Source organism: Hydra viridissima, unplaced genomic scaffold, assembly GCF_058129835.1.
Source record: "Hydra viridissima isolate aposymbiotic clone 2 unplaced genomic scaffold, HvirCarnegie_v1 scaffold_3, whole genome shotgun sequence".
Lineage (NCBI taxonomy): Eukaryota > Metazoa > Cnidaria > Hydrozoa > Anthoathecata > Hydridae > Hydra > Hydra viridissima.
Window position 1 is genome coordinate 2701249 of NW_028324302.1, and position 23731 is coordinate 2724979.

At 33.6% G+C, this 23731-nt stretch overlaps 1 protein-coding gene across 1 annotated transcript; it reads left to right on the forward strand.

Annotated features, from left to right (window-relative positions):
* Positions 1-10002: 10002 nt before the first annotated feature.
* LOC149890593 (uncharacterized) lies at positions 10003-17396 on the forward strand. The gene is made up of 3 exons (XM_090081875.1): positions 10003-15361; positions 15963-16821; positions 16943-17396. The coding sequence occupies exon 1, from the start codon at positions 10292-10294 to the stop codon at positions 13352-13354; it is 3063 nt and encodes a 1020-aa protein (XP_089938001.1). The 5' UTR covers positions 10003-10291; the 3' UTR covers positions 13355-15361; positions 15963-16821; positions 16943-17396.
* The last annotated feature ends 6335 nt before the right edge of the window (positions 17397-23731 follow it).

Below are 23731 nucleotides of genomic sequence, written 5' to 3' on the forward strand. Positions count from 1 at the left end.
ATTATTTAAGATTTCTCTGGTATGAAAATATTGACGCAAAACAGGACTCAGAATTTATTGTTTAGAGGTTTTTAAGAGTTGTATTTGGACTGACTAGTAGCAATTATTTATTAAATTGAACAATAAGACATCTCATCAAATAATATAAAAATCTAATGGTAAGTTTGTAAAAAGATTTGTTGAAGGTTTATACGTTGATGATGTCACATCTGGAACGGAAAGTTTAACGAAGGGTGAAGAGTTTTATAAAAAATCAAATAAAATTATGTCTGAAGGTGGTTTCAATTTGAGGAAATGGAAAACAAAGAGCCAAAAACTACAAAACTATTTTGATTTGAATGAGAAATAAAAAATAAAGAAATAAAAAATTCAATAAGCAATCTTGATGATAGTACTTATTTAGAAACAGATTTGGGTAAAAGTGATCATGAGTATAAAAGAGTTTTACGAATTGAATGGGACTCGAAAAATGATGAATTTATTTTCCAATTTAATGACTTTATAAAAATGTCACGCGAACTTAAAACAACAAAAAGGAATATCTTAAAAGTTTCGACATCAATTTACAATCCATTAGGCGTTGTTTCGCCTATAACAGCCAGACTAAAAACAGTTTTTCAAATTTTGTGTAGAGATAAAACGGAGTGGGATGCGAGTGTGAGTGGAGAGATTGAGGAAAGAATTGTTGAGAAATGTTGAGGAGTTGAGTGTTTTAAGAGTAAAGAGATTTGCGTTTGTTAGAGTAGAGGAGAGAATAATTTTCGGCAGAGTTACATGAATTTTGTGATGGCTCAAGAGAGATATATTGTGCAGTTGTTTATCTTAGAGTTAAGACGAGTGTTGCTGTGAGACTATTTTTTTTGGCAGCCAAAACAAAGGTAGCGCCATTGAAAAGAGTTATCTGTTCCTTGGTTAGAACTGTTGGGTTGTTTGCTGTTGAGCAAATTAGTAGAAGTGAAACGAGTGATAGAAATTCAAGTAATTTTAGTAATGTTAGTTGTTGGACAGATTTGGAAGTGGCTTTGCATTGGATCAAAGGGAAGGAGAAAACTTGGAAACCTTGGGTGGAAAATCGTGTAGTTGTGATAAGGAAAGAGGTTGAGAGGAAGAAATGGAGGCATGTAGCAGGATTGGAGAATCCAGCAGATATTCCAACTGGTATGTTTTGTTTTAAGCAATTGAGTGATAGTTGGTTATCTGTACCTAAATTTTTATGTGAGGAGGATTGTTTAATGGTGAGAATAGTTTGAATGTGGATGAAGTTCTGATTGAGTTGAAAAGTGTAGATAGGATAAATGAGAGTAGTGCAAATATGGTTGAGGCTGCGAGTAGTGGTAATATTGGTGTTCTGATAGACATTAAAAAGTATAGCACATTGAACAGACTTATAATGGTAACTGGGTATGTAAATAGATTTGCAAGTAATTTGATAAAAACAATTAAGAACAATGGAATAGTTAAAGAAAACATGTTAACACTTGATAAATATGATATGGCATTTAATTTATGGTTATTGGTTGAACAATTTTATTTACGAAATCAAGATAACTACAAGAAGCTAAGTTCATTCCTGAAGTTGTTCACTGACGAACAAAATATTCTGCGATTAAAAAGACTATACAAAGTTATAATGAAAAATATCCGATTATTTTATGTGATGGAATACATAGCTATTTTACGGTGTTATTTGTTCGTGACGCCCATGAGCGTGTCATGCATCATGGCATTGAAATGAAATTAAGTCATGTTAGAGCAAGGTTTCGGATTATTAAAGGAAAAAAAACTGTCAAAAATGTTCTGCGTAAGTGAGTTATTTGCAAGAAGATTAGTGGAAGAACAATGCTACCTCCCCCAACTCCTGACTTACCTGATTATCGTGTAAATGAGTCTATGTTTTCGTTTCAAGCTGTTGGTGTAGATTTTGCTGGACCCTTATATGTAAAAAGTTATTTAAAAACTGATACTGTATCTAAGGTTTACGTTTTGATTTTGATCTCCACGTCTAGTTGTGCTGCTCATTTGGAATTAACTCCTGACATGAAGATTCCTGTTTTCTCTGAGCACTCAAACGCTTTATTGCACGCATGGAAATACCTGATCGCATTACTTGTGACAATTTTAAAACATTTAAATCTATTGAAGTAAAGAAGTTTTGTTTAAATAATAAGTTTATTCAAAAATTCATCCTACCTGCTCCCCCTTGGTGGGGAGGATTTTATGAAAGATTAGTAGGATCAGTTAAGATACCACTGTTAAAAAATATGGGAAAATCCCTCGTTACTTTATGAAGAACTGCAAGTAGTTTTATGCGGTATCGAATCTGAAATTAATAGTAGACCACTTGTCTACATGAGTGAAGATGATAATGAAGAAGCGCTTACTCCCTTTCACTTGATGTATGAACGAAATGTATTAAGAAATAATGTAAAATCAAATTTATGTTTTGATTTGGTTGATATCAAGAAACGTGCGATGTACTTAAGGAACTTAATTAATGATTATCGAAAGCGTTTCAGTAAGGTTTATCTGAATGAATTAAAACAACAACATTTATATAATAAGTTTAATGATAATAATGTGAGGAGGGAAAATGATAATGTTTTCAATTTTAACATTGGAACGAAGAAAAGAGTGAGTCAACCAAGAAAAGACGTACGCACGGAGACTCATTGAATTTGTCATATGAATAAAAATAACAACAACCAAGAAAAGACGTACACACAGAGACTTATTGAATTTGTCATATGAATAAAGGATATAGCGAAAAGAGAAAGTAAAAAATAACAACAACCAAGAAAAGACGTACACACGGAGACTTATTGAATTTGTCATATGAATAAACGATATAGCGAAAAGAGAAAGTAAAAAAAATAACAACAACCAAGAAAAGACGTACACGCGGAAAACTTATTCAGCCTGTCATATAAATAAATGATGAATAAGTTGCAAAACGATAAACAACCAAAAACTATAAAAAGCTAAAAAAAGAAAAGAAGAGGGAAGGGAAAGAGATTTAAAAGAGATTGAAAAGAAGATTTTATGAGAAAAGAGTTTTAAAGGAGTTTTAAAAGAAGATTTTATAAGAAAAGAGTTTTAAAAGAGATTTTAAGAGATTTAAAGAGAAAAGAGTTTAAAGAGATTTAAAAAGAAGATTTTAAGAAATTTAAAAGAGGAATTTATGAGAAAAGGATTTTAAAGATTCAAAGAGAATTTTATGAGAAGAATTTATGAAGATTTTAAAAGAAGAATTGGTAAGAAAAGATATTTGAGTAACTTTAAATAAGTGTTATTATCTGTATTGATTTATTGATATTTGCATGAGTTAATATTAAGAGAATATATATATTGATGAGAATATTTGAGAATATTTGTTAAGAAAAGTAAGTAAGAGAAGAAGAACCAGTAGTAAGTATTTTTGTTTGCATTTCGATTATTAATATTATTGTTATTACTATATGCGTTAAATATTGTTATTAAAAAAGTATGATGCTCTAACCGCGCACCTTACCATAGCCGCGCCGTAATATATTACCTGAGGGACCGAACATAGAAAACATTTAATAAAACCCCCCAACCTTGTTTCCAACCTCCATATACCTTCTCACAACCCAAACCTAGCCCTTTCCTAACCAAATACTCCCCAGACCATCAACCTAGCTCCCAACCTCCATATACCTAATCCAACAATAACACTAAACCCAAACTTCCCCTTCCCCTTCCCATTCCCCTTCGCCTTTACTGCAAAAGAAGAAAACATAATATAACAATAAAAATAATTAAAAACCCACCGCCCTCACACTGGAGTTATCTTACCGAGATTTATGTATTCACTCATTTCTTCATAAATCAGTGAACTTTAATTATTAATCATTTTCGAAAAAGTAAAAGTGAATTAACATTTTTAATAAACATTTAAAAAACAGTTTTATCAACATCAAAAATGGCAAGTCATTCAGGTTCACCTCATAACAACAATAACCCTAACATTATACCACTATTTTACTCAAAAACACCATCTGCACCCAACTGTATCACACCCGACATTGAAGTTTTACCAATAGATAACTTTGATCGAGACTCTCTAGGACACGAGGAAAATGATAGGCGAGATGAGTATATTGATAAAATTATAAGTGAAAAGAAGATAGAAAAGGTTGTCAGAAAACTATTAAATTCCACGGCAAAACAAGAAGCCGAAGTTTCTTTGGTTAGACAAAAAGATGAGAGAAACACTCTTAATTGGTTAGAAAAGATTACAACCTCATTAAGACCAACAATCGATAAATCTAGTTTACCACAGTTTAACGGAGGACCGGATGATGATGTTAAAGAATTTTTCCTTCAATTTAAGAGAACTGCCACATTTAACAAATGGGACAATAATGAACAGCTTTGCGCCTTTCCACTTTGCTTAAATAAATCTGCTTCGATATTTTATGAATCCCTTCCAAACAAAATAAGACAAGATTTACAGTTAGTTCAACAAGCTTTTCAGAATGAGTATGAACCACCAGAACGTATTTGGATTAAGAAAACCCAGCTGTATGGATTAAAAGAAGGAGAAAAAGGGCTTGAGCATTTTATAGCAAGTTTAGAGAAGCTATCTCAAGAATTAATAAAATTCGGAAGAAACTAAAAGAGATCTTTTTATTCAAGGAGTTAATCCTAATTTAAAGAGAAAACTTCTCTTAAGCCAACCAGAGACATATACACAAGCAGTCAGAATTGCTAGAGTGAATAATTCGGTTAACATTGATGATGACGCTCGCATAGTTGAAACAGTGATAAAGACCATGACAAAGTTACAAAACCAGTCGACTAAGCATAACACTGTATCTTTTGCCGATAGCGACACACCACCTGTGGCTGCGTATAGTGCAACACCTGCAAATTTAGCTAATCCAGAAAATGCGACTAGAGAAGTAGCTAGGCTCAAAGAAGAGATCAGAAAGCTAAAAGTTGGACTAAGGAGACAAACGAATAGTAACTTTGGCAAAAATCAAGATTTTAACCCAGCTACAGTAAATCAACCAACCTGCTTTATATGCAATAAAACGGGACATTTGGCAAGACAATGCAGCCAAGAATATCAAGATCCCAGGATTCCACAAAGTAACAACTCGCAGTATCTGTACAGGAAAAACGTTACACAACAACCGCAATGGAGAAGCAATAGAAACTGGACTCCACGAAATTTTGATAACCAGAACAGAAACATGGGCAATAAATACATTCAACCCGATTCGAGTAACCGAAATTGGAGATCCATTACCTCAAATAACCCACAACAAACTTATAAGGATAATTACGTAAAATCAAAGCCACAAAATAACAAGTGGAATAACTTTCAAAATACACGAGCAGGTATCTATGAAAGTCAAAGAAATGATACGTCAATTCGTATACTAGGCGTAGATAGTATTGCTCAATATCAGGAGAATTATTTCGAAAATGATGACGACACAACCATGGAGTATGATGATACAGAAGATTACCATAGAAATGACTGTTGTGATTACGGGTATAACCCCTACACAAACAATCAGATGTCAACTTTTGATGAAAGATACCCATATGAAACCAACATCGATTACTACTACCATACACCAGAGAGAGATCATATGTCATATTATAGGCTGGATTACACTCCACAGGACCCTTCATATGAAGATGAGAACAATAGTCTACAACACGAGGTTGAGAACCTACGAGAAACTAGTGAACAGATCACCCAGGAGGTAAGCTATCTACGAGAACAAGTTCGATATTTGTCACAACATATTCTGGAACAAAAGTCTTTTTCACAAAAGAAAGGAGAAATGAGCAACGAGGAATATCTTAGTGCAATAAATCATGAAGCCGAAAATACGGAAAATTTCACATACAAAGATCCAGAAATTATACAAGATGAAGCAAGTGTGATTATCGATCCACCAGACATCGAAAGAATTGACCAAGATGACGCTGATGGAATCAATTATTACCCCGAATTACCTGTTGATACCACTAAAGCTGAGATAGAAGATTTCGTTACATATCAACAGTTTACGTCAGTAAACAATCAGGAAGTAAACGATTTGGTCAGTTCCAACCAAAAGAAAGAGATACCAGAAGAGATACCAAGTAGATTGGTAGATATAAGTCGAGAACCTATGTTTGATCAAGATGCGGATCAAATATCTAAAAAGAAAATTATGCCTCAAACGACTAATCTTAACATATGGGGAAAAGTATGCAATCTTTGGACAAGAATACTAATTGACACTGGAGCAGCTATCACTGCTATAAGTTATGACCTTTACAAAACGCTTAAGAGTGCTGGAAACAATGTTACTTTACAAAAAAGTGACTTACCACGAGTTACCTCTGCCAATGGTCAAACACTGTCCATAAAAGGAATGTTTACATTACAGTTCGAAATTGAGGAGCATACATACCAGTTTAAAACATATGTCATAAAGAATCTCAACTATGATGTTATACTTGGCAAAGACTTCCTCACGGAGTACAATGGAATTATAGACTTTAAAGAAAACAAACTATCTCTGAATATTAATGATGGCTCATATCAGTTAAAAGAAAATACTATCTCAGAAGGTAAATCACAGCAGCTAGTCGACAAGTACCAAGAAATCCTTACTACAAAGAGAACATTTTTAAAACCATTTTCAACATCCATTTTACAAGTTTCCTGTAACTTTCCAACCAAAAATGACTATTGCTTTGAACCAAATCCAGAGCTTCTTTACCAAAGTGATATGTATATCCAACCTACTCTTGTATCTGGAGACAGTAACAAAGTCACATTACTAATTTCGAATTTATCTATGGAATCACAAGAACTACCGAAGGATACGCTCTTAGGTAAGGTATACCAAATACCTCTTATTGAATCACCTGAAGTTGAACTAAGTTTATCAAACATTAATGCTCAATTAAACAATAATTATAATCAGCACTTGACAATAGGAAATGAGAAAACAAAGGAGTTCATGTTACAGTTACAGAATTCTAAACTAACTGAGAAACAAATTGCTGACATTACTAAGCTATTGTCAAAGCACCAAGATATATTTGCTAAAACACCAGATCAATTAGGGCGTACACATCTTATAAGACACGTTATCGAAACAGGAAATAGTGCAGCAATAAGGAAAAGACCCTACCGAGTGTCTCCAAAACAAAGAAAGCAAATAGACGAAGAGATGGATAAGATGCTGAAAACAAATGTTATAAGAAAATCAGTAAGTCCCTGGGCAGCACCAGTTATTTTAGTTCCGAAACCAAATGGAGAAGTGAGACTTTGCATTGATTTCAGAGAGGTTAATGCAGTAACCAAAAAAGATTCACATCCTCTTCCCAGGATTGATGATGTACTGGACAGTCTCAACGGTGCCCAATATTTTACAACCCTAGATTTAATGAGCGGATTTTGGCAAATTGAAATGGAAGAAACTTCTAAGGAGAAAACAGCTTTTATAACACACCGAGGATTATTTGAATGCAACGTTATGCCTTTCGGACTTTGTAATGCACCCAGCACCTTTCAACGACTAATGGAGCATGTCTTACGAGAGGAGTTATGGAAATTCTGTTTAATATATATTGATGACATAATCATATTTTCGTCTGGATTTGAAGAACATCTTCAACATATTGATAAAGTATTTCAAAGACTTGCAGAAGCAAATTTAAAACTGAAGGCTAGTAAATGCAGTTTTACACAAGAATCAGCCACCTTCCTTGGACACATTGTGACTAGAGATGGTATAAGACCAAATCAAGAAAATTTATCTGCTGTAAAAAGTTATCCGATACCAAAAAATGTCAAGGAAACCAGATCATTCTTAGGATTAGTATGTTATTATCGCAGATTCATTAAGAATTTTAGCAAAATTGCTGCACCACTTTACAACCTCACTAGGTTAGGTGTCAAGTTTCAATGGGATGACAAATGTCAAGAAGCTTTTGATATTTTAAAACAAAGACTTGTAGAGGAACCATTATTAGCATATCCAGATTTTTCTCAAAAGTTTATCCTCACAACTGATGCCAGTGCGACAGGACTTGGATTCACTCTTAGCCAACGAATAGACGGGAAAGAAAAACCAATTTTATATGGAGGACGACAATTTTCAGCCAGAGAACAAAAAGCTAGTGTAACAGAAAGAGAAGCGTTAGCTATAGTTGTTGCAGTCAAGAAATGTCATGCCTATTTACACGGTAAGCACTTTACAATAGTTACTGATCATCGACCATTAAATTACATATTAAACTCCAAAGAACCCAATGGAAAGATCACAAGATGGGCTTTACTATTACAATCATATGACTACGATGTCGAATACAGGCCAGGAAGACAAAATGGGAGCGCTGATGCCTTATCCAGAAGAACTTACGAAGGAGACTTTTTGAATGAAGATGACATATTTCTCTTTTCAATGGCTGACCAACCAAGCGAAATTTTAGAAAGACACTCTCCGGACAAAGAATTTTCAGACAACGAGATATTGATGGACATGTCAGGAGACCACGAAGGCAATAGCATTGTAAACCAGAGAGATGATGAAACGAATGATCCACAGCTGGATGAGGAACATTACCTTATCCATAACAAGTTAACTCCAGAGAAAGAGGAACTCAAACGTCTACAACTATCCGACACAGAACTTTCACCTAAGATACTCTATCTTAAAGATCAAACGATTCCAGAAGATAAGAAAGAAGCAACTAGATTATTAGCTGATATAAATAGTTATATACTAGACGAAAACGACATTCTATATCACATATATGAGCCTTCGAAGAAAACTGCTGAAGGAATTTACAAACAATTAGTCATACCTCCTAAGTTTAGAAATGACATCTTTTATTAAGCTCACGATCATGCAACCGCCGGACACTTTGGATTTGTTAAGACTCTCGATAAGCTTAGGAAGCGGTACTATTGGCCACTAATGTACTCAGATGTTGAACACTGGATTCGAGGGTGTACTCACTGTTCACAAAGAAAAGGAAATCGTCAAAAATATAAAGCTCCACTTCACCCAATACCAGTAACAGAACCATGGGACCAAGTAGCCTGTGATGTAATAGGTCCTTTCCCAGCAACATTGTCCGGAAATAAATACATTGTTGTTTTTCAGGACAGGTTAACAGCTTGGCCCGAGGCTTTTGCAACTTCCAATATAGATGCTGTTATAATTGCACAATTGTTACTCGACAATATAATCTTTCGGTTTGGAGCTCCTCGCACCTTTTTAACAGATAGAGGTACCAATTTTCTTTCCAAGTTGATAAATGAACTCTGTAAGATGGTAAACACGAAGAAAATAAATACCACACCATACCACCCTGAATGCGATGGAATGGTAGAAAGATTTAATGGCACCTTAGTCAAAACACTATCCATGTATGTTAGTGATCACCAAAAAGATTGGGACGTACACATTAACGCTGCGTTGTTCGCATACAGAACATCTGTAAATTCATCACGCGGTGAATCACCATACTTCTTGTTGTACGGCAGAGAGCCAAGATTGCCTCCAGATATTGCCTTTTACACTCCGAAAGAAGTCCCTCACACTGTATCAGAATATAGAGATCTACTAGCTTCCAGGATACAACTAGCTCACGAACTAGCGAGAAACAATCTACAAAAAGCACAATTACAAAACAAACTCTATTATGACAGGGATGCTAAAGAACCTACATTTAAAGATGGAGAAAAAGTATGGATACACAACAAAGAGAGAAAACAAGGCCTATCACCCAAATTACAAACACAATGGCAAGGACCATACCAAATTATTGAAAAAGTTTCCCCAGTTAATTTTAAAGTACAGCTTGTTGATAGCAGTAAAGCACCCGAAGCCAAGATTATCAGCCCACAAACCGAAGCCAAGATTATCAGCCCACAGAGGTCGAAAAAGCAAGAACTTCTGAGCTTAAGGTCAACCGACAGGATGACAAAATTTATGGGAAAATAACAAGTAGCTCAACAACCCCAAAAACCTCTTCCAAGAAAGAAAAACAAAACAAGACCCTCTCAACAAATGAAACACCATTGAAAATTGACCGCGGTGTAACTGATGATAGTGACATCTTCATCGTTGAAGCGATAAGAAACCACAGAACGCGTAAAGGAAAGAGAGAATTTCTCATTAAATGGAAAGACTACGAAGAAACAGAAAACACTTGGGAACCCGAAAAGAATCTCCACCCAGACTTAGTGAAAACTTACCTTCGAAATCACACATCACACAGTTCATTGGACTTACCGCTTAATCCTATGATCAAGACATTTGCCCAACATTCTAAAGGAGTAAGAAGTTACAACTTACTGGCATTGTTGATGCAAATATTCTTTTTCTTACCCATTTTCATCCTAAATGTAAGAGCAATTGACCTTGGACCTATTTATGATTGTACTACAACCACCACACTCGGAATTTACGATTATCCTACTATAAGGAACTGTAAGCACAAAATGAATCAAGAAGAATACCAAGTAAAAACTTATTCAGCCGAGGTTTTACGCTATTCCCCGAAATTATCAAAGTTTCCTATTTATCTCTGTTCACATTTTGAGATTACCCTGACCTGTGATCACCGAAACATATTTCTCTCTAGTAAAAGATCACGTCAAGAAAAAGAAATAAAAGTTCCAATCGAAGAATGTCTCGCAATGGTTTGGAATCAAATACTTAATACTCAATTAACACGAAAGAGAGAATCAACTAAAGAAGAGAACGTAAAACACGTATTTGAACAAATTGTTTCACCCAACAAGAAAACCCCAATAAGTTCAGAAATATTAGATGTAAAGCAACCTAAGATATACAAAATCGAAGAAGGATTATGGAAAAGTTATGTGTTAGAAAATTATGACTGCAATATATTTCGAAAAACAACAACAATAAAACAACTGTATGAGGTACAACAGTTCAAAGCACAGTTAATTGGCAACGCTAGTATTATTGAACAACACCTTACAGACAGGGAATGCCCTTCTAAGATTAACCAACTCTATGATGCTGGAATTTGTGATATGAACCAATCTAAGAAAGTTATTGTATGGAGGAACCCAAATCATGAATATGATGAAATGCAATCTTTAGGAACACATCAGATTCAACGATCTGGAGAATATTTTCTGATTCCCAGCTTACAAGCTGGCGGAGCGGTGCAACAAACGATGGGAATTGATGAAGAAACTATACAATTGGACAATGGTCTGGTGTTAAGAAACGCTAAAACCCACCCTAACATGTTTCATCCACTAACTGAAGCAATCAAAGAATATGCCAGGACCGTTTCTGACACGGTTGTAGCACCACTCTTAGAGGCCCATATTATTCAAACTATGATTTATCAAAAGCAAACAATGATTCAAGAATGGGAGAGACTTTGTTTTATCCAACAAGAAATGACAAAACTACAACACTGGATGATCTCGACGTTTCCAAATACTGCTTCAAAATGGATACACCCCGATGCCGGTGTACTGGTGCATACTGTAGGTGACGCCTTACAGTTAGAACAGTGTAAGAAGATATCTAATTACAGAATACACTTAAACCGGAAAATCAATGACACTTGCTATCACGACTTTCCTGTTTCTATACCAAACGACAACACAACTCGATTCCTTAAAATATTTGATCGGCAAGTAGTTAGAACAAGTTCTATTACCTTGTGTAAAAACCGACCTTCTATAACTTATTTGAGAGATCACAACAGCCAATATTATATGATCACATCCGAAGGGAACGTTTCAGCTTTTACAATACAAGAAACCCTGCTGAAAGAAACCGCGACGATAAAGTTAAAAGAAATTAGAGGATTTGATAAACGTCTTCTATCACCTGCACCACATTACCTAGAACCATATACTATGCTAAATATTTTCACTTACGTTCACGACGCAATGCAAGAAGTAAAACAACTTCAAACAGATCATGGTGATGGTAACGTTTTACTTGGCATTGGAAGAGCTTTAGGAGCAACCATTGAATCTCTAGCTAAAGGAGGAAGTACCATCATAAAGGCAGTTGGTTCTGCTTTAAACGGCGTATTAAACGGAGTTGGAAACTTAGACGAAAAGGTAGTCAGTAGTTTTGGCACGGCAGCTTCCAACATCATACACGCCTCTGGTACAGCAATAAAAGATACTTCTACAGGAATTGGAAATGTTTTCCATGGCATATTAGGAGGAATAGGAGGAACTATAAAATGGGTACTAATATTGTTCATAATTATATCACTTATATACTTAAATAAAGAATCCATAATAAAGTTTCTACGGATAAAAACCAAAAATAACCCAGCTACCCCCGTCCTACCAAACATATCCGAAACAAAACAAAAAAATCAAATCAAACCTATTAAACCAACACCCATGATACACCAAGAGGATAACAAAGAAGGTGACGAAATGATCAATACACCTGAAACAAACCTACTTTCCATTTCAAAAATAAATTTGAGAGATGGAAGCCGCAGTGAAGCACTACAAGCAATCATCACAATACATAATGATGCGACGCAATTGCAAGTTAAGGCATTGATTGACACGGGATCAGTAACAACCATTATCAACAAAGATCTTTATTTAAAAATCACAAACAAGCATGAATCTTTAACATCTACAGATAACAAAGGAATTTTTTTTATATCAGCGTCTAATCATAAAATACCCATAATTGGAGAAGACGAGATTAAAATTCAAATTGCAGAGAAAACATTTTTAACCACCGTGTTTATAGCCCCCAACATCCCACACGACATAATTCTGGGATTACCCACGTTGATAGAAATGAAATTGAAAATAAACTTAGAAGAATCAATTTTAACCTGCTTCTCACAAAAACTTAATACCATGAACGATCCGGAAATTTGTAAACCTGTACCTCACAAAAACTATATAAGTCTATTATGTTTTACACTGAACAATACTAAGGTCAAAATTACCATGGCATTAATGGTACTACTGATTGTTACACTCATATCTAGCTTCGTTACCTATCACTTTATGGTACCTATAATTTACAAAGACACTACTAAACAGAACTTGATGACTATTCCTACTGGAGGACATATGATATTCAACACGAAATTATATATTCATTTACACGCAAATCACAACTCCACCAAAATGATAACAATGTTTTTTGAAATACATCAGGAACTCCAAAAACAACTTGGATTTCCACAACACCTAGTTTTGGGTTATATACCAAACGAACATAAACAAGAAACAATCATGGATGAAAACGCACATGAATCAATTAAGCTTTTCACACACGCAAAATGTTGGATGACAATTAATCCACCATTATCGAAAGATGAATAATAAAAGTATACGAGTAACAGGTGTCCCATTATGGATGCTCAGGCTTAAATCACGACCCTGCTCGTTTGCCAGTGATGTCTTATTATTAATTTTATCATTGTTTTTAGAAAACTTTCTTTGTAGAGACCACAAAAAAAAAAGGAAAAATGGCCGAAGAAGAACCATTAGTAGCACACGCCAAGAAAATGCGAAAAAAGCTAGGGAAAAGAATTCGTTTTTAATTGACGTAGAGGCAATACGTGTCAATAATCACGATTGTATCAGGGAAATAGGAATAATGCACATAAGAACTGATACTTTTTTTCTAAACATTTTGCTCCTTGTGAAAATTTTCATAAACTCTCGAATAAGGACAAGAAATCATATAAATTTTGTTTCAACAACATTCATGGCCTCACTTATGTTCCACAACCTACAACGGAGCAACAAACATTCCTCACTTGTAGCGACGCACCGAGTTACCTTTTTAACCTTGTTGGAGAATACTCTACCATCTATTACAAGGGGGGATACTTGGAAAAGAATCTATGTCAACAATTAGGTTTAAAGTGTTTTGATTTAGAACAAATACATCTACAGTACGATACTTTTAAATTACCCATTCAAAAAGTTAGTAACATTTGCCATCTATACTCTATACCCACAAAATACACCTATAAGCAACACAAAGAATTACAACAAAAATTCGTTCACTGTCCGTTAACTGAGGTTTACATTTTAAAACAAGAACTTTTACGGCTAGGGTATTTAACTATAGACAAAACAAACAAATGACAATGACGAGGACGAACAGTATTTTGTGTGAAATGCAGCATCGAAGTTTAAATTAGTTAATTGAGTTTTGCATTTCACCTTTTTAAACTTAACTTTTCTCAAGGCACTTTTTCAGGTTTTAGCCCTTGCTACTCAGTGCCTAAGCCATTTTATTTTTGAGACGATTTGTTTATTTTCTTTTCCATTTTTTTTCACATTACATTTTCAAGATTTTTATTTAACTGTTGTATCATTAAGAAATTTTATTGGAAGTATATGTAATTGAAGTATATTAAATTGAAGTATATGAAATTGAAAGCATTTGCACGACATTATATTATTGCAGTATTTAAGAATATATTTAAACGGTTTAAAACAAAAAAAAAAAAAAAAAAAAAACAAAAAACAAAAAAACACGAATCAAGTTTGCTCAAATCTCGAAACCTACTTGAATAGAAGACAAGGCCAACCTCAAATCTCGAAAAGCTAGACACGATAAACACTATACGTATATCACTTACAATTGAACTATCCTTGTATCAAAAATCAAGGGACGATTTTTTTCGAAGAATGGAGCTATGTGAGGAGGGAAAATGATAATGTTTTCAATTTTAACATTGGAACGAAGAAAAGAGTGAGTCAACCAAGAAAAGACGTACGCACGGAGACTCATTGAATTTGTCATATGAATAAAAATAACAACAACCAAGAAAAGACGTACACACAGAGACTTATTGAATTTGTCATATGAATAAAGGATATAGCGAAAAGAGAAAGTAAAAAATAACAACAACCAAGAAAAGACGTACACACGGAGACTTATTGAATTTGTCATATGAATAAACGATATAGCGAAAAGAGAAAGTAAAAAAAATAACAACAACCAAGAAAAGACGTACACGCGGAAAACTTATTCAGCCTGTCATATAAATAAATGATGAATAAGTTGCAAAACGATAAACAACCAAAAACTATAAAAAGCTAAAAAAAGAAAAGAAGAGGGAAGGGAAAGAGATTTAAAAGAGATTGAAAAGAAGATTTTATGAGAAAAGAGTTTTAAAGGAGTTTTAAAAGAAGATTTTATAAGAAAAGAGTTTTAAAAGAGATTTTAAGAGATTTAAAGAGAAAAGAGTTTAAAGAGATTTAAAAAGAAGATTTTAAGAAATTTAAAAGAGGAATTTATGAGAAAAGGATTTTAAAGATTCAAAGAGAATTTTATGAGAAGAATTTATGAAGATTTTAAAAGAAGAATTGGTAAGAAAAGATATTTGAGTAACTTTAAATAAGTGTTATTATCTGTATTGATTTATTGATATTTGCATGAGTTAATATTAAGAGAATATATATATTGATGAGAATATTTGAGAATATTTGTTAAGAAAAGTAAGTAAGAGAAGAAGAACCAGTAGTAAGTATTTTTGTTTGCATTTCGATTATTAATATTATTGTTATTACTATATGCGTTAAATATTGTTATTAAAAAAGTATGATGCTCTAACCGCGCACCTTACCATAGCCGCGCCGTAATATATTACCTGAGGGACCGAACATAGAAAACATTTAATAAAACCCCCCAACCTTGTTTCCAACCTCCATATACCTTCTCACAACCCAAACCTAGCCCTTTCCTAACCAAATACTCCCCAGACCATCAACCTAGCTCCCAACCTCCATATACCTAATCCAACAATAACACTAAACCCAAACTTCCCCTTCCCCTTCCCATTCCCCTTCGCCTTTACTGCAAAAGAAGAAAACATAATATAACAATAAAAATAATTAAAAACCCACCGCCCTCACAATAAGCAAGAAAAGGTACTAAGAGTAAATGATGTTATGTTAATTAATGACAAAGATATGACACCCAGAAGTCAGTGGAGAATGGCGAGAGTTGTGGAAATTATTGAAGGAAAAGACAAAGCAATTCGTGGAGCCACACTAAAGGTTATATCGAATAAAGGAACATCCAAGATTTTTTTCCGACCTGTCCAAAAATTAATTCCTCTGGAGATCGATAATGAACAAGCTAGCAAAGACAAAGATGATAATTCGAAAAAAAATGTCTGTGCAGTTGAAACCGAAATTGGACAGAACGATGCGGCGCTCAGGTCAATTAATAAACGTCCAACCCGACAGGCAGCTCTTGATGGACAATAACTAAGACAATTAAAAGACAAATATTGTTCAACAGGGAGGAGCGTGTTAAAAGTGACAGTAAAAAATTTATTATTGTGAAGGAGCATGTTGAAAGTGATATTTATTAATTAGCTATTGTAAGTGGATGTTGTTAAATGTCGTATTTGTAACCTAGTTATTGTTATTATTGATAATAGTTAATTTATTAGTGCGTGCTCTCCACAGACCTCTTTTTTATTATATATTCTGTTGGTGGAGCAGCATAGACACTCTTGCATTTGTACTAGTTTAAATACATAATCTCTTCAAACGATCAGTTTTCAATCCTTGAGATTTTACAATCTGGCCACCAGTTCTCCAATCCTTAATCCTTTGAACTTCAGGACCTGGGCTAACATTCAAGGACAAGCTTTTAAGCAATAGAACTCTAACACTAACAAACTCATCAACTCAGCATCTTGGGCCTGGAAGGGGCTAACAAGCGAATTTATCAATAAGACCTAATCAAAGTTTCATTCTCGGATTGAAGCAGTGATCAGAGTTGAAGGCATTACATTGGTATAAACTAAACCTCATTGGTATGTTGGTTTGATGAAAAAAATTCTTTTTTATCTTTAATCAACTCAGTATCTTTAGGATCCAAGTTTTTGTAAAGGCGTACGGTAAAATACCTCAAAAAACGTTTTTATTGTTTTCTAGGTTTCAACATGGACGTATAAGAGATGGACGTGCAACTCATTGTTTTACATCAAAGAGGCCGCAGAAATCAGGAAGCCATGCGAGTTTTCGACAAACTCTAAATTTTCACCCGTCAACAAAAAAATCTATTAAAATGGCTGCCCACAGTTTTAAAACAGAACCTCTGATCACGTGGTATTAAACTTTTATAGCATTTGTTTAATAAGACTGTTCAGGATAAAGTAACAACTTCACGCGTTGACAAATTACGAGACAAATTACACCAAAGTAAAGGAAATTAGTAGTTGGCACGAACAGATTTTATCATTTCTTCAAGACGAACGTTTGTAAATTTGGGAACTTTTTTTGAATAAAGAAAGTCCGTCAATGATAAAATAGACCTGTAAGGATAATTTTAAAATGACTAAAAAAACTGTAGCAAAATATAAAAAGTTTAAATAAAATTTTTTGTTAAGATCTGGTATAATTCAATTCTTTGGTCCTTCATTCCCCAGCCTTAAATTTGTGTATTTTTTAAATATTTTTTCCAATATGTCGCCATTTTTTTCCTCGATTACTCTATAATCTCAATAATATATATTCCACTATGCATTATTTTTTTATAGGTGTATTTTCTTATGAGCTTTTTTATAATTCATTTGATAAAGTAACACCTTTTAAAAAGTTATTTAAATTTATAATTATCTTGCAAAATGCGGCCAGATATTTCATGCTTTCGTTTTTCATATTTCATATATTATTTCAATTGTCATAAATAACCTATTTGTTTTTGTCAAATAAAATTTAGTTTATATATAGCTAGTAAATCATATAATGTTAATACTAAATACTTAGTTATTCTTGCGGTTTACCATAATTTATATTAAATTATTAAATTCTTTAAAAATGTTGCATATTATTTTATTTCTTATTGTATTTACATTCATTTTATGTATGAGTTATTTATCCTTAACTGTATATATTTCTGTTGTTAAACATAAAAATAGAAAATTCGATAATATTCATACACTGGAAGTCTACAGCAATATTGTAGATGAAGTTGTTCCCTGGACATGAAACCAATATGCTCTAGGTAGTTACAAAACTAGTAGATATTTTGTATTATTTATTATATCTCTAGTTATACATGCACTAAAGTAGTTAAGTAAATGATCTCATTTTCTTATATCATCATCAGCGTTATTTGTTAAAATATTAAGAAAGTCCAGCTTTTTTAATTGAGCTTAAAACTTGCTTTTACTGCTGTTATCTTTATTAACTAAAAGCCAGTTGATGTGACTGGTTAGACGAGACCAAAAATTTTCAACGAATCCGAGTGACTTTAATATAAACTAATTTCCATTGTTTAAAACAAAAGATTTGTTACGCAATGAGCGTGGTTCGCAAAAAAAAAAAAAAAAAAAAAAACAATATCGTTGCACGTTCATCTATTAAGCCTTGTTTCCAATAGTTGAGACCGTCAGCTTCAAAACCGGCCCTTTGACATTTTTTTCGATTTTGAATGAAGCACGCCAAATGTTTCGTAATGGCTCGCACTATATTGAAAAATTAAAAAAATGGTGCAAAACCTGTTCAATCCTATTGTTTTTACTATGTAAAATTCAGCAATTGGTCCAAAACCGGTGTTGCGTTAAAAAAGTTAGTCGTTAAAAAAGTTAACAAATAGTTCTGAGCATGCGTTACGCATGCGCAGTATGGTCAAAAAGCGTTCGTTAGGGAATGAAATTAGACGTAAAAAAAACAACGATATATTATATAAACAAGATGTCTAACTTCGATCCGAAAAGTGAAGCCGTGGGAGCCATTTCTAATTCGGGCAAAAACGTGCATTTTTAACTTTTATTTCGCACGTCGGATATAGTTTTTACCCTTATTACAAATGGCGGATTCAATTTGTAAACAAAAAAAGCGGCTTCACTTTTCGTCCAATAAAATCCCGCAAGTTAGACATCTAGTATATATAATATATCATTGAAAAAAAATTGCATCGTTTTATTAGGGTATGTAAAATATTAAAAATTAGCTTATACTTTACACTAAAAATGGCTGTCCATGTTTACTCAGTTGATGAAATTATTTTATACTTTATATTAAAAATGGCTGTCCATGTTTACTCAGTTGCTGAATTCATAAGCTTTACTACTGATATATGGAGCAGTAGTTCAAATGAAAGCTTCATGAGCCTGACAGGTCACTGTTTAGACAATACATTTAATCAGAAAACTGTTGTACTTAGAGTAGCTCCATTTACTGAGAGGCATACAGCAGCAAATATTGCTGAGTTGATTGAAGATATTATGGCTGAATTTAAAATATCACCTTCAAAAATTCATTTATTAGCTAGAGATAATGGTACAAATATTGTTAAGGCTATTAAAGATAGCCCATATGATAGTATGGCTTGTTTTTACACACACTGCAACTAGTAGTTAATGAGTGTATTTTTGAACAAACAGTTGTCAAGAATGTCATTGCAAACTGCCATTCAATTGTTGGGCATTTCAGCCATCCTCCCCAAGCCTACCCTAAACTTAAAGCTCTTCAAGAAGCAAACAATGTTCCTAAGCACAAACTTATTCAAAATGTTCCAACAAGGTGGAATAGTACCTGTCATATGTTAGAACAAATTTATGAACAAAGGAAACCTCTAACCGTATATGCACCTGAAAATGGTAAGCTTCCTTTATTAAATGCAAACAAATGGATGATTATTGGACAGTTTTGTGTTTTGCTAAAAGATTTCCACAAAACAAGAGTTCGCTTGAGTGAAAGAAATTCTACTGTTTCAAATATTATACCACAGATACAGTTTTTGAAACATTTCATTAATAAAGCTTTAATTGATGAAAACTAATTCAATGGAGAATAGTTTTAAACAATATACTGATAACTATAACATCATCTTGTCAACGTTTCCTGATGCCAGATTCAAATTAAAAATGTTCAAAAATGAAAACACCTTTTCAGCTGCCAAAACAAGTATTGAGAACATAACCATTCAACTTATTAAAACCCATAAAAATATAAAAAACATCAAAGTTACTGAAAATGATTGGCCTGCAGCTTGTGACATTGAAAATATTGACTCAGAATATGAAAATAATGGTACAGTACTAAACGAATACAAAGATATAGTAGAAATGGGTTTTGACAATTGCTTCGAAGAACTTGTAGGATTTAATTCTAAATAAATCAGTCAACCACAAACTTTAATTTCAAATGAAACTTTATTAAACAAAATTTAACTCTACTCAAATGAAGACCTTATTGATAAAGAAAGCAATCTTTTGTTGTGGTGGAAATCATAGAAAACCAAAATCCGACTATTAGCAAAGCTTGCTTTAAAGTATTTAAGCTGCCCACCATGTTCTGTGGAGAGTGAAAGACTTTTTAGTATTGGTGGAAATGTATATACTGCAAAGAGAAATAGCTTAACAGGAGCTCATGGTGAAATGTTAATATTTCTGAACTATGATATGAGAAATTAAAAATATATGATTTTGTATATATTATTTTAATTAGTATAGTATAATTCTTTTAGGAGTATCTATGTTCTATTTTTTCATGAAATATAATTTATTTAGGAGTTTAAAAGCTTTGATACTATGAGGAGGTCAAATGAAAAAAAAAAATGTCATGAAAATTGTATAACTTTGTAGAATTAGAAAAATACAGAGAAAAAAAATTTGGAAAAAATAATTGAAACTCTCTTTGAGAGCTTTGGCTCAAAAATAAAAAAAGAATGCCTCCCAATGCCTTAATCAAAATTTCAAAGCATATTCTGTTGTGGATTTGAGGGTTGCGCAAATTAAAGAGTATCGTTAGCCAGGGTAACTTTGGTCAGTTTTGGTATCTCTGAATCTTATTAATTTTTTACAGTTTTCTCTTGTGGTAATAACATTATAGGTCTTGGCTATAGGCCTCTATATTTATTTTTTTAATTTTTTTATTACAAATATTTATTTTTAAACGCCGAAAAGTGACTAATGTTACCCCAGGTTTTTATCGTGTTTGATCAATAATACCAGGGGTATTATTGATCAAACATGATAAAAACCTGGGGTAACATTGGTCACTTTTTGGAGTTTTAAAAAATCATCAGTCCTTAAACACTTAGAGAAACATGAAAAGAACATTAAAATGAACAAAAAATTTTGCAACTAGCTCCCTGTTATTGTGCAAAAGTCATTAAAAGTCATTTTCTAGTAGGTTTAAATTTGTTTTGAACACTAGAAATATGATTTTCTTTTTTCAAAAATCTAAAAAAAATTAATAAGTTTAATGTGAAGATCATTTTTTTGGTACAAAGAGGCACGCGAAGGAAAATGCTTTTGGAAGAAACGCAATCAGGGTCGGATAAAAGGTGATACGAGTACGCGGCCGCATCGGATCCTGTGTTAAAGGGACCCTTCGAGCCCTATAGAAGGCTTGAGGTAGCTAAAAAACTATGATTTTGTTTTGTTTGTTGAGCTTTTTAGCTCTACGAAATCATTGAAATGATTGTCTGCAGCAGAGAATCGAAAGTTTGAATGTTTTACCGATACAACAGTTGTCCCAGCATACAAGCTGCCCAACATTTCTTACAACAGTATCTGATACAAGATTAGGATCCAGAAGAGCAATATAAAAACGGTGAAAGTGATAAAAATGAACTATCAACAGTAGATTTCAAACAGTGAATAGCAACACATAGAATTGACCATTTCTTTATCGAAGGGAAATATTCCACTAGCCTTGAAGTCAGATCTCAAATTATCGCTTTTCAATTGACGTTGCAGTAGAGCAAGAAGACCGAGGAACTGATTTTTTGGTATTGATTCTTTGATGCGCGTTTCTATCTTTAGCGGACGGAAAACAGCAACGACCAGCGGTTGAAGCAAATGGGAAGCGTATATTCCGAACTGTCGACTAGCCTTTCTCACGCTTATTCTTCCAGTTAAACATTCTTTTATAGCATTGAACAACGTGTCTTGACTGTATGAAGTTGCATATGCTCTTGAACCACGCTTTCGCTAATATTTCCTCGGCATTTTCACCGGCTAAGAATTCAAATGGTTCAATAAATGTATCAGAAGTGTCAAAAAATGCCAAAAAAAACTCAATGTAGTCTACGAATTAACTGTGCTATATTCACAAAAACTGTTGATATACCAAAATTGTTGATATAATAGTCGATATATATTGTTGGTATCTCTAACAAAATTAAAACATGTTATCTTTGTTAAATTTTAGGAATTTAAAAAAAATCAACAATTGACCCCGGTCAACTAAGTCACCCCGGCGACGAAAGTTTTCATTTTGACGGTACCATTTTGATTACTTTTTTAACGGGCAAACTTTTTTAACGCCGCATGAAGGAGTATTTGACGATTTTAGCTGGCCAAAATTATTTCTCTCTTTTTAACAGCTGAAAACTTTACCATATGACAAGAAATTGTAAATTAAATGTTTTTTGTACAAATCCAAGCCAGTGGCGTTCAATATAGGGGAAAGGTGGGTACTTTAGGGATTACATTTTATTCTATTCAATAGGATTTGAGGAAATAAAAGATAAATTATTTTTCAAACTTTATTATGGTAAATAACATACTATATTTTGATATTTAATCAGATTCCACTTCGTCATTGTCAGAATATTCTTCATTTTCGTTGTTTTCAGTGTCGGAATCTTGGACTTCTCCAGGAAGAAGCAATTCCACAGCTTCTTTTGAAAAAGACTTTGTAAGTTTGTGTTTCTTTTTCCCAATGCTGGACAACAAAGGGTCGGATGTTAACAATAACCTATTGATGATATCTTGGTTACAATCTTTTCTAGAAAATTTTCTAGCTAAGTCTGTACTCCGGGAAATGTTTGTTTCTGGCTTCGGCAGCCTCTTCCGACAATTGTCCAATTGGCAAAAGCGCATTCTCTACTATATCAGGACCATGTACTAAAACTTTATGCAGAGTTGGAGTCATTGGACACCAGGGGTATAGTTCAACATAAAGCTTTGCAGTATCCAAAGTATACTGTCTGAACTTTTCTACATCAATCTTGTGGCCACTGGAAATTACTTCTAGGATAATTTTCATTCTGGAAATTAAACGGAAGTCTACTCCAGTGATATCTGCAGATTGTTCTGGGTCGTTGAAGAATCTCCTGCTTGTGTTGCCGTTATTGGTATTCCCAAATCCAACCTTAGGTATGTCGACAAGAATGCCCATTTTGCTCTTGAATTCATCTTGGATTTTCTTTTTCCTATCTGAGAAGAGTCTCTTCTCATCTTCATTCAGCCTTTTCTGCCATTTTTTTACAGGCAATTTATATGATAGGTGAAGGAGACTTTCAAAACACCGTATTCTAGCATGCAGAATGGATAGTCCAAATTTGTAGCTGCTTTGATTGTCAACACATGTTCTGTCCAAATCATTAAATTGTCTTGATGTTGCTCCACAAATATAACATCGCATGGTCGATTTAGTGGTGGTTGCTGCGTTAGAGACTTTTCCGTCAATCATAGCATGTTCTACTGCTATGTCTTAAAGTTGAGTTGGTTTCAAGCCTGCAATTTTGTTTTCCATGTAAGCAATTTCTTCAGCTATTACATCAGCAGTTTCTTTTATGAACCTAATTCAAATTGGCCTGCAAAACCTTGGAGACGATGGTGTAGGGTTTTGCCAGATAACCTTTTTATTTACTCCACAAGTTAGCTGTAATGGAACCATTGAGCATTGAAATATACTGGCATCAGAATTAGAGTCATCCTCAAAATTTTGATTAAACTGTGTCTGCTGGGAGCCATCACAACC

Coding starts and splice junctions, on each gene's coding strand:
- LOC149890593 (XM_090081875.1), top strand. CDS start 10,292: ATGATCAAGACATTTGCCCAACATTCTAAAGGAGTAAGAAGTTACAAC.